We start from the raw sequence: 11722 nt of genomic DNA on the forward strand, positions 1-11722 counted from the left end.
TTCCTGAATATGCTTCCAAACCAGATATTTAAACAATTATAAGTAAACAATACATTTTGACTGCTGATCTACTGGTCAACCCAGTATGCTCAAATCCTTTCAAAAGTAGAACAGGAAGAAAACCATATCCAGCACATTATTTCTTAGGACTGGTATTTTTCAAGGGGGGCAGGGGTTAGATAGGCAAAAATAATTGCTAGGATAAATTCATAATCATGCAATGCGTAAAGCCTATCTTTCCTCCTGAAAAAAAGTAAATACCATATTTTCTCACAAACAACATGCACCTCTCCTCCCAAAATCAGCCCCCATAATTGAGGTGACTGTATTAAGCGGGGAAACTTTGTTTTGATTCCTGATCCACAGTGCAGCAGCTGTAGTATTATTGTTGAGGCGGCTGACAGAGTCAATTGACTTACTGGTTCATTGCTCTTCACTCTACAGGTGTTAACAATCATATCCTTTTTATAATCTTAATGTTCTACTAATCAAGCTAGTCTTAGGGAAGTTTTGCCAACTCCTTCCAATCTCAGTTCAAAAGCCTCTTTAGCTCTTTCAAAATCATAGGTCCACCCATGGAGACCAGACTTTAGCAACAAGTATAAGTCTAGCCTGCTAAAAGTCTGGATACAGCTATAGTTATGCAGGAAAGAGATAATAAATCAGCTGAAGATTAGGTTCAGTCCTTGCTCTATGCAACCATAACTCTGGAAAAATCTTTTTTGTTCATTCTGCCTTTCAAAACAAGGTGTGTATTATATTTGGGGATGTAAAGTATGCAAGAAAACACAGTATGAAGATCTTTACCCGAGTTGAGGCGATTTTCTTTTTAAGCCTTCAGCTCCTGTTAAAAGTCTTAGTTCAAAATTTTCTTTCCTGATGTTTACTGTGTAATTCCCTAAGAGCAGTGCTCATGTTTCAGCCTTAAAAAAATAGCCTGGATTTAGTTAAAGCTGAAATACAAATTATGTTAACATGTCAGTAAGACTGATCTGTATTTTGTGCCTAATTATATCATGATCACCCTTGTACAGGATGTATATTAGTTCTCATAGCCTCACAAACTCTTAAGCAGTTATTGGTTGAAGTGTTAGAGGTCACCTTAACCATTTATAGTAGTTTTGTTCTGTCATTAAGAGTTTATGGGGCTAAATACTATTTCAGTGCCCTCCCACACGGGAGAAACGTACATGTTTAACCACATGCTTAGCCTTACTAGGGATATATTTGTTAAAAGGGAAACCAAATCAAACTCTTCTTTAACCTCTCCATTCTTAAGGTGGAATTCTTAGCTATGAGTTACAACAGGGCTATCCAATTTCAAAGTGACCAAGGGCCACATGCCCCATGGGATGCATACTGTGGGGACAGCACTAGCAGGGGCCAAGGAAAACCTGCATGCATGTGTGTAGGCACTCCTTCCACACCTCACCTCACATTCAGCTCCCTGTGGGCTCTACTGGGCTGCTGGCTTTCCCAGCACAGTGGGCTGTGCCATATTAAATCACATTGCCCCACTCCTTGGGATAGAAGCATGCAGCAGAAGCCAGGGGAAGAAGACAGAACCCCAAGACCCCAGCTGCTGCTGCAGCCAGAGCAACAAGAGTAGCAGCGGCCAGGTGGGAGCTGGGGGACCACATCTTAAGCCCTCCCATGTTACACGTGGCCTGCAGGCTGCTAGTTGTTCAGCTGTGGGTTATAATTACTACATGGGACTATAGTTATATTGTCTTTGCCTATTTAACATAATTCTTTTAAAGATGTACATCTCTTAAAACAGGGGTAGCCTGCAACCTGTGCCACAAGTGACACTGGTAGCCTGTGTGCATGTGGCAGATTGGAGAAAGGACAGGCAGCAGCACAGCAAGAGATAGGGCAGAAAGCAGAATAGCAAATTGGGCAGGGGAAGGGAATGGAGCAGCACTTATGGAGGATACAATGCTAATTTGTGGCACACCTGCCAAAAAAAGTTGTACCCCCCATTGATTCAGAACATTTCTTGTAGCTTGCTTCATCTTTCAAATGTCTCCCTGACAAAATATTTTATCTACATGCAGCTAATTCTGAAGTGCTGGCTTTTGGCTCATGCATACAGCAGTTTCTTACCAGGCACTGGAGAGCTCTGACATGAACTGGAAGAGGAAGAAGGGGACTCACTGGTACTGGGGCCTCCATTTTGTGATGCTTGTGTTTCATCTTGTTCATACCTAAAAATATATATATTTCACTATTAAGCTGGGTTTGCTAACATGTTGTGCTTGTACATCTTTCTCACAGAATTTATTCCCACGAAAAACTACATTGCTATTTACCTTAGAGGAGTATAATTCTGAATACTTATTATCAGTATAACATGTTTCATCTTCAAAGTGTTACACAAGTTTTAGGCTAGGGACAGTCATTTGAAAAGCCTGAGCCTGAAATGATTTAATCTTTGCAGGTTAGTCTAAACTGGCTAGGCTAAACTAATTTGTAACCATAAAGAAATCCCCCCTGGACTGAAAAAAATGCAGGTACATGCCTGCAGTGGCTCAGGCTAGAAGCCAGGGGGCAAGAGAGCAGCCCTCCCTTCCGTCTTAGGATGCTGAGCTGGGGGAGAGGGGGCACAGCCAAGCCCCAGCAGGACACTGATTAGGGAGGGGTTCCCCCTGACCAGCCCAGCAGGGAATTGATAACAGACCATTTATCACCCCCAACTCAGTTTTTACTATCCCATTAAGAAAACAACAGAGGGACATTACCAGCTACCTGCTGATTCTGCCTTTGTCCCATCTGCCACAGCATGGACTGTAGCCAGCATGTGGTCTGTTAGCTAGTGCTGTGTGTCCATGTAAGGTAGAGGGGATGGCAGAATCCCTGCTGGGGGGCGGGGACAGGAGAAACCAGATAGACACCTGCAGTCTCTATTGGAGTTGCAGCCAGGGAGCAGAGGGGAGGGGCCAGCTCTGCCATGGAGCAGAGAGCCCTGCCCAGCCTAGAGAGCATGCTGGGATGTTGCATAAAAGCTGAAAAAGTGAAATGGACAGTGTGAATGAAATCTTGGTTCCAATAACATAACTGGCATTTTTTTGTTTTGACTCCTAAGGGACCACAGGATTTCACCCAAAGTTTTGAAATGTACAAAACAAAAAAAGGAAAAAAATGACCGTAGTAAAATCTATTTCAGTTATATTGACCACAGCTATTTGTTTTGGTTAGAGTAAAACTTTTTCAAAACAGAAATATAGCATCTTAATTCACCAACATCCACACATTTTGGTTAAATTGCTTTTGCTTGGGTTTTTTTGTTTTTTTTAGGATTCCATTTGTATTATCTGCATGTGTCACACATTCTTAATTTTGTTATGTATCCTAATTTCTGTAACAGTTCCTGCTTCTGGTCAGTTTAGCAATAGGTTAAGTTGGTCTAATGGCTATGTGACTTGATATTCTCAGGACAGGATTAGGACCAGCAAAGTTTGGGAAGATCTTGGAGAGAATCGTCAAGGAGCACATCTGTGGGGGGCCAGCAGGGGAGATCATGCTTAGGGGCAACCAGCATGGGTTCATCAAAGGCAGGTCCTGCCTGACCAACCTGATTGCCTTTTATGACCAAGTAACTAAATCCTTGGATGATGGTGTCACCATGGACGTAGTTTTTCTAGACTTTAAGAAGGCCTTTGACACCATCTCTCACCCCATTCTCATCAATAAATTAGGCGACTGCAGCATTGATGCCTACACAGTTGGATGGGTAAAAAATTGGCTGATGGGGCGCATCCAGAGAGTAGTGGTGGACAGGCTGTACTCAACCTGGCGAGATGTGAGCAGTGGGGTACCCCAGGGTTCGGTCCTCGGGCCCGCACTGTTTAACATGTTCATAAGCAACTTGGATGAGGGGGTGGAAAGCACGCTGTCCAAATTTGCTGATGACACTAAGATGTGGGGCGAGGTGGATACACTTATAGGGAGAGAGAGGCTGCAACTAGATTTAGACAGATTACAAAAGTGGGCAGATGAAAATAGGATGGGGTTCAACATAGACAAATGCAGGGTGCTGCACCTTGGAAGAAGGAATCCACAGCATACATACAGGCTGGGGAGCTCCCCTCTTGAAAGCACAGAGGCGGAACGGGATCTTGGAGTCATTATTGACTCCAAGATGAACATGAGCTGCCAATGCCAGACCGCAGCCAGCAAGGACAGCCAGACCTTGTCATGCATCCAAAGATACATCTCAAGCCGGTCCAGAGAGGTGATACTCCCTGTCTATGTGAGTTTGGTCAGGCCGCAGTTGGAGTACTGCGTCCAGTACTGGGCGCCGCACTTTAAAAAGGATGTGGCCAGCCTGGAGAGGGTTCAGAGGAGGGCCACCTGTTTGGTGAGAGGGCAGTACGACAGGCCCTATGAGGAGAGATTGAGGGACCTGAACCTATTCAGCCTTGGCAAGAAGAGGCTGAGGTGGGACCTGGTGGCTGCCTACAAATTCATCAGGGGAGATCATCAGCAAATAGGAAGAGCCCTATTCTTCCCAGCACCACCTAGGGTGATAAGAAACAATGGTAATAAGCTGATGGAGAATAGGTTTAGGTTAGAGATCAGAAGGCAATATTTTACAGTAAGGGTGACCTGAATCTGGAACTTCCCAAGGAGGTGGTCCTCGACCCTACCTTGGGCAAATTCAAAAAGAGGTTAGATGATCACCTGTCTGGGGTCTTGTGAATGCAGCATTCATTCCTGCCTGTGGCAGGGGGTCAGGTTAGATGATCTGTTCAGGTCCCTCCTGACCCTAGCTACTATGAAAGTCTTTGGTTCTAGTCCCAGCTTCACCACTGACTGGCTACATAGGTTGGAGACAGTTATGCTGTAGTCATATAGGGTGCTAACAGATTTGAAAAACAAGAAAGCAAACACTTTACTGGAAGAGGCAGTGCATTAATTTGACCTGGCTCTACAGCTTCAGTATAGATTGTGCGCTTCAGTGGGGCTTCTTGGTGCTTTTCTCTATTAACCAAGACAATTATCGATTAAAGTGCCAGAGAAGCCCTGCTGAAAAGCCCAATATATACAGACGGTGGGCAAGCTGGGACTTGCAAGTCAGAGGTAATATTCAGTTTCCCTTGGTCTGTTGATGCGAGTTTCTCTCAGCAACCCAAGAAACAAGGAAAAAAACCCCCAACCAACCAAAAGCTGCAAGAAAGTTGTATAAAAGCCTTCCCACAGCCAGCCACACACATCAACAGTCTTCAGTCTTCTTTTAAAAGCACCCCCTATCTGAAGGTGATTTTTCCTTGCATGCATGTCTACGCTATGCAGTGTGGCTCGCCTGGCAGCCTGTGCACTTCCTAAGCTGTAACACACGGGGAGTGAGGTGGACCTCGCAACGTGACATTATCATGCCCTCACTTCAGTGCTCCTTGGCTTTAAAAAGAAGCCGCCAGCACCAGACAACTCCTTGAATCAGTGTACACAGGGCAGGGGAGACGTCTCCTTCCCATTTTCAAGCAGCCACTGAACAGCAGCTGCTCCCTGGTGCCCCCTAGAGCACCTAAGGGAGAGGGACTGGCCTGCATGCTCCCCCGGCTGTCGCACTGGCTGCACCGCAGCATCAGCTTTCCACGCCCAACACACGCCTGCTCCCCTGCACCCCAGGACAGGCCTCCAGCTCCACCCATCATGTTTTACCGCCTGAGGCCAAGCGATACTCCAGGGAAGTGTTGCCAGGTGTACAATTATTATCACATTTGTAGGATAATTTCAAACCTCATACAACGTATGATCAATAATGGTAAAAGTATTCAAAATGTACCATCATTTTTGAGGCAGCTCGTTGATGTAGCATATGCAAAACCCAGGTCAGTCTCAGGGAGTCTGAACTGACTTTTGGGGTTCCTGTCAGCACTTTCTTATGGCTGCTTGCCTCGAAAGAAAGAAACGCTTCAACTTTGATGAACCAGTTCTCTCTCACTCACTCAGCAACGACCTCAATATAAAGTAAACAGGACAACTTATTTGCATGCTCATTTCCATATTCGTTTCAGTGTACGATGTTTTTCAGCAAATACAGTAATTTTGAGTTTCCGATACGATAATCTCTTATTTAAGACCTGGCAACGCGGCTCCGGAGCAGGCGGCTTGCACTTGCCTTACAGCGGCGCGGCGGCCGGGGCTGCAGCGCCAGGCCCGGGCGGGGAGGCGGCTCTGCTTGCAGCTGCTCCAGCCCCGCTCCATTCTCGCCTCGAGAGCGAGCGCGCGCGCGCTCCGGCCTCCGGCCGGCCACACAGCATGGGCACCGGTAGGAACACAGGCAGCACGTGACTGTGCCGCCGCTGCGGGCCCGCCCCCGCCTCGCTTGTCCCGCCCCTCCCCCGCATGTCTGGGCGCTAGTTGGTTGCCGTCCGTGTCTATCAATAGACGGACGGCTGCTTTCAGCAAAGAGAAAAGGGTGAGCCCCCACGTGACCACTTCTGGGGGTGAGTCATGTGGCGGCGGGCCGAAGCCGGAAGCCGGGTGGGCGGTTGCCGAGCGCTTGGCAGCGTGCACATGCGCGGTCGATGGAGGGGTGTAGGGGAGCCGCCCTCCTATGACATGCAGGCGGAGACGCGGTTTCGAGCTCCCCCGGGTTAGCGCGGGGCGGGGCTTCGCTCAGACGTGCGTGAATAGGGTCGGCCTTCGGGGTGGGCGGGGGAAAACCGCTGGGTTTCAGTACGAAGCCCTAGCCCTGAGCGTGCTGTGGTGTCTCATTAGCTAGGTCTTCCACCCCTGCATTCAGTCACATCATGCACTACATGTGGTGTGTTAGATCGCTTGCTTTCTGATATGCCTCAGGATGAAATACGAGGTGTAGTTTTTTTGTTTTGGGGTTTTGGGTTTTTTTTGTGCAAAAATATATATTTCTCTATAAAACATGGACACACATGGGCAACTGGTGCTGCCTGCATCTGGGGGGGCATCCATAGAAGCCCTCGCTGATGTTGGCAGTGGGGATAGCACTGGCAAGTGCCTGCAGAAGGTGGTGGGGATGAGGCTAATGAGCACCCGCAGAAGAGTGGGGATGGCCCTGTGCCCCCCCTACCAGTCGCCTGTGCACACATACATGCCATCGATACATATACCATCCTGTCTCTGTTCACGTGACAGTCCATAACACATCCACAATTAGCCATCATTACTCCTTTTACAATAACCACAGCCACATGCCTGTGTGCTTGTCTCCATCTGCTGTATCCATTACAATCAAGCAAATTGCCTCTGTGCCCTGCCCTGCCCTGCCCCTTCCCCACCCTGGGCATGATAGTATGATGAGTCATATTTAACAGTGACTGTGGGAAGTCATGCCATAAATAGCCATGTGGCGTACAGTAGTCCAACCACACCCCTAGGCATCAGTGTCAGCCTGTGAAGAAACAGCACTCCCCAGAAGGTGTCTCCATCCAGCTGAGCCAGACAGCCTCAGCTTCCACTGGCAAGACCCTTCCTGTTGTGCCCCTGTAGGATATGCTGCTCACCCCAAATTCATTGTGGTCTTGCAAATCGATAACAATGTTCTGTGGTCCGTTAAATGCAAGTCCCCTTCCTTAAAGCTTCTGAGGCTTCAGCAGCTCCTACATCCTCTAGCTATAATTTGTCCCTCAGGGATTTCCACAAGTCCGGCACACAGCTCATTAACGCTGAAGGTCATCTTGGGCTTTGTAACGGGGGACTGTCTTGATAATTCCTTTTCGCTTGTGAGTTTATTCCACTGCATGAGGAATTTAAATTGGGGTTTTGCCAGGAGAAGTGGGCCCTCTTCTCTGCTTTTCCCCTGACTTGCGGCAATCATATGTATATCTTCATTTCCATCTTTGTTAAAATGGGGATTTAACATTTTCCTGCCTCATAGATTAGGTGAAATTCATTTGTCTATAAAGCACCTGGATATCCTTGAGTTTAACTGCAGAATATTCACTGAAACAGTCTGGTTAATTTAAGTGACAAACATGAAATAAAGATTACATTCACTGACAGAATTAGGGTGAATTGTGAGGGGACAGGTAAGGTAGTAAGTGTGAGTTTTCCTCCTACAAGTTCAATTTCTATTGATATATTTGGGACTGAGGTCATAACCTGGATTTGTGACATCGCTTTAAGCCAGAGAAATTCATGTGTTCTGCTTCAGCAGCAATGAGGAAAATCACTGATGTTTCTTATCCAATTAACTTTCCGATATGAAGGAACTGAGGCCCCTAGAAGTGGTGTAATCCTACATTCCCTGAAATTACTTTTCAAAAATACAGAAGGTATAGCAAGATACATGTAAGAAGATTAAAGAAGAACCTGCTGCAAAATGGAAACATAATTACACCTCACTAGTTTTTTCCCCTTTCATAATTTTGCCCCAACATTCATTAAGAAATTTAGGTTTCATTCCCTTTAACAGTTTAATGTGGATAAAAAAGGGAGCCACCTATTTCTAGTTAAGTAGACTACATGGGGAGAAGGAACAGTCACTTTCCTAACCCTTGCTTACTTCTCTGAATTAAGAACGTCTCAAAGGTGCATAGGAGACTGGACAGGCACCTGACTGGGATCACATGATCCCAGGTTTGGTGACCCTTTTCTTGCCTGCCAGGGTCAGGGGGTTGGACTAGATGGCCCGCTGAGGTCCCTTCCAACCTAGAATCTATGACTCTAGGAAAAGTCAACCACAGGAATAAAATAGAAGAACTGGAAATAAAATCTGAGCAGGAGGGCAAATAGCAGCAGGGACTGAGGGTAGCAATTTTTGGTGAAAAGGAAACAGTTAGCATAGACCTGGGTAGGCAGTAAAAAGCAGGCAGGAGGGGGACAGGACCAGAAAGATGACGACAGGGAGTCAGTAACAGGAGACTGGGGCAATGATAGCCATGCAGTGGGGGAGCATTGCTGAGGCAAGTAGCAGAAAACAGGAAAAGATAAATGACCAGGAGGTGGCAGACAGCATAGGGTTGGTTGAATGGTGAAGCTGAGGAGGTTAAGAGTGATTATGTTTTGAAAAATATTTGTATTGGATTACAGATGGAAAATTTGTTTCTAATATAGGTTTTTTTTTTCTTCAGGAGGGCCTGAGATCAAAGATTAGAGCAGCTTCCAAGCTCCTGATCCTTTAAGAGGAGGGGAGTGGGAGAAGAGAAGCCGGAGCCAATTTTTCTAAGGTGGGGAAGGGAGCAAACACAAGCCACACAACAAGCTGGTGGAGGGGGAACTGGGATATATATACAGCATATGTTAACATCTGTTGACTTAAGGAAGTTTGAAGGACAATAGTAAGTGATTGGGGGTGGGGAGGAGTTGAGGGATACAGGGAAGAAGGATGGGATTTGGGGGTTGGGTTCCTGGGGAGTATAGGGAGGAAGCAGAGAGATGTTTGGGTGTTAGAGCAGGGGTATGTGGAGAAGGATCCAAAGGCTGAGTTTTTTTGGAACTGGAGGAGGGCAAGGCTGGGGAGGGGGATGAATGCTCCTGGGGAAGGAAACAGATGTTTCCTTCAGAGATTGGGAATTAAGGTAGTGGTTTTACAGGGGATGGCTGGGGAAAGAAGGCAAAAACAAGTGTGTTTTTGAGGGATGGGGTCATGAAGAGGAAGGCTTCTAAAAAGGAAGTCACCACTTCCCTCCTCTGGCCCTGCTGGTGTTCTGGAAAAGCTGATTAGGCCCCACAGTTGAGAAGCTGCTTTTTCAGAGTAGACTGAAGAAAGGTCTGGGGTGAGGAAGTATGGTATCTTCAAACTGTGCTTCTGATTATAGCTATCATTTTGAAAGCAAATTTGAAAGTATAAGTATATAAGTATACTTATAAGTGTATTAAGTATAAGTAAATGGAACAGGCCAGTGATCTAGCTAGACAGGCAGCTGGAGACAGCCAAAGAGGAGGGCTATGGTATATGCAGCATCCCATATTGCTCTCCTTGTCAGTCCGTAGGCAGATAGGGTGACTGGAGGAACCCAAATCAGTAACAGCTAGTGGTGGGGTTGAAACAGGAACAGGAGGAAGTACATGTTACTATCTGTGTCTTTTTCTGCCTATAGAAAAGGTGTAGTTAAATTTATATCTTTATGGTTCCCCTCTCCAGCCACGATATGGGACTCCTAAACCTCTAAGCTGTATGCTAGGAAACAGCTGGAAACTACTCAGCTAAGGTCTCTAGAGGTATCTCTTTGAAAGGTCTTTTAGGCTTACAACAAAACACAGGTCACATGCTAATGAAAAATGTGAAATAGAGAATTACGGTTCCCCTCATTCAAAACAAAGCAAAAAGTTAAATTCTGCTATTCCCAAAGGTATAATTACAAAAGCCCTCAAACGTTGGGAAATTAGAATGTGCAGAGTTACTGGTTTCATTGACAGTTTTGGGCCTTTTTTAGCTGAGCTCGAACAGACTAGTTAAGTGAAAGGGAACAGCCTGCTTGGTAAGGCTTCTTGACATGACAGTAGTTCTAAGGCATAATTCTTTGAGGATTAGCATGCGTGCTGAATTATCATCATTTATGGTGACCAACAGTAATCAGCAGCTTGCTACATTTATGTGATATCTGAGTGAAATCTTGTGCTCCCAATATATAGTCTTCTGCCTGTCCACTTAAGAACAGCTGGGGAATAAACAGTGGAACAGATTAAAGGCAATCCAGTGGAGGGCAGCAGTGCACCACACACACAAACACTGTCAGATCCTAGAATCAGGGCTGAAAGGGTCATTCAGTCCAAACCTTAAGGGCAGTGTACTTCTTTGAGAGTATTCACTTGTAACCTTCCAAGTATTACACTTCAATAAAACACATTTATAAAGCCAAAGAGCCACAAAGCATTCCTCTTCAAGATTACTTCAAATTGTACTTATTTGTATTTACATATCGAAGGCTCAAAAGATGCTGATGAGGCTCAGAAATGGTTCTGCAGCCATTATTAGAAGGTAAAGCATTCTCTTCCTTCCATATCAACTTTGCCTCCACTGCAGGATGGAGGGCACTAAATACAGCAAAAAGCTGGCAAGTAAAACCAGGAACCTTCACACTGGGGGCCTTCATATTTGCAATAGTTAGCAAAACAGGACGGAGTACATGCAGTACTTCTGGCTGTTAATGTGATATAACTGCATCTTTGTTCTAAGATATGACTCTGAATATGGTATTGTGGGTTCTGTATTTATTGGCTCTACCTGTTTCAATATTGAATCTGTTCTGATATATACAGAACTTTTTTAACTTATCAGCCTTATAAATTCACTAACCAAATTGGACTCCAAGAGTTGAACTGTGTTCTTTCCTTCTTGTGCATTGTAAGTAATAAGAGAAGTCCTGCAGGTAAAGTGTCACATCTGTACAATCTGGTTGTCTTCAGTGAGATTGATTAGGTGTTAGTAATGGGGGCTTAGAAAACAGTTCTATTGATGAGCTGAATTCAGCTCATTCCTCTATACTCCAAATGATTTTATAGGGGTAAAGGGAGTAAAAAGTAGTCAAAACTTACTTTTTAAAGTTTTGTCTCAACTTTACTGAGGCACTTAACCTAAGTTTCAGAGAAAGCCAACAGAGCTCTTAGATCTTTGAGTGCTTTAGTTACTTCTGATAATGGAACTTATCTTGCGTGTCTCACTTGTGATTTGAGGAGTGATTGCCACTAGGACAAGTCTGAGCTGGCTTTAACTGAGCTAGCTCATGGCTTAGGCTTCAGCATATGCTGTACAAGTTGTGTGTGTGCTTCCTACTTGACTGCCTAGATTATGCTG

At 45.4% G+C, this 11722-nt stretch overlaps 1 protein-coding gene across 2 annotated transcripts in view; it reads right to left on the reverse strand.

The window, feature by feature from the left end:
* Nucleotides 1-6225, reverse strand: part of DCAF4 (DDB1 and CUL4 associated factor 4) — a 27409-nt gene extending 21184 nt beyond the window's left edge. For both annotated transcript variants that reach the window (XM_019519125.1, XM_019519126.1), the window contains exons 1-2: nucleotides 6125-6225; nucleotides 2107-2207 (exon numbers count right to left, since the gene is read on the reverse strand). In XM_019519125.1, the coding sequence (XP_019374670.1) occupies nucleotides 2107-2207; nucleotides 6125-6210 (187 nt within the window). In that variant the 5' untranslated portion in view covers nucleotides 6211-6225. The remainder of the gene's footprint in view (nucleotides 1-2106; nucleotides 2208-6124) is intronic.
* Nucleotides 6226-11722: the final 5497 nt, after the last annotated feature.

This window comes from Gavialis gangeticus, unplaced genomic scaffold, assembly GCF_001723915.1.
Source record: "Gavialis gangeticus isolate Ggan-Ray unplaced genomic scaffold, GavGan_comp1, whole genome shotgun sequence".
Classification (NCBI taxonomy): Eukaryota; Metazoa; Chordata; order Crocodylia; family Gavialidae; genus Gavialis; species Gavialis gangeticus.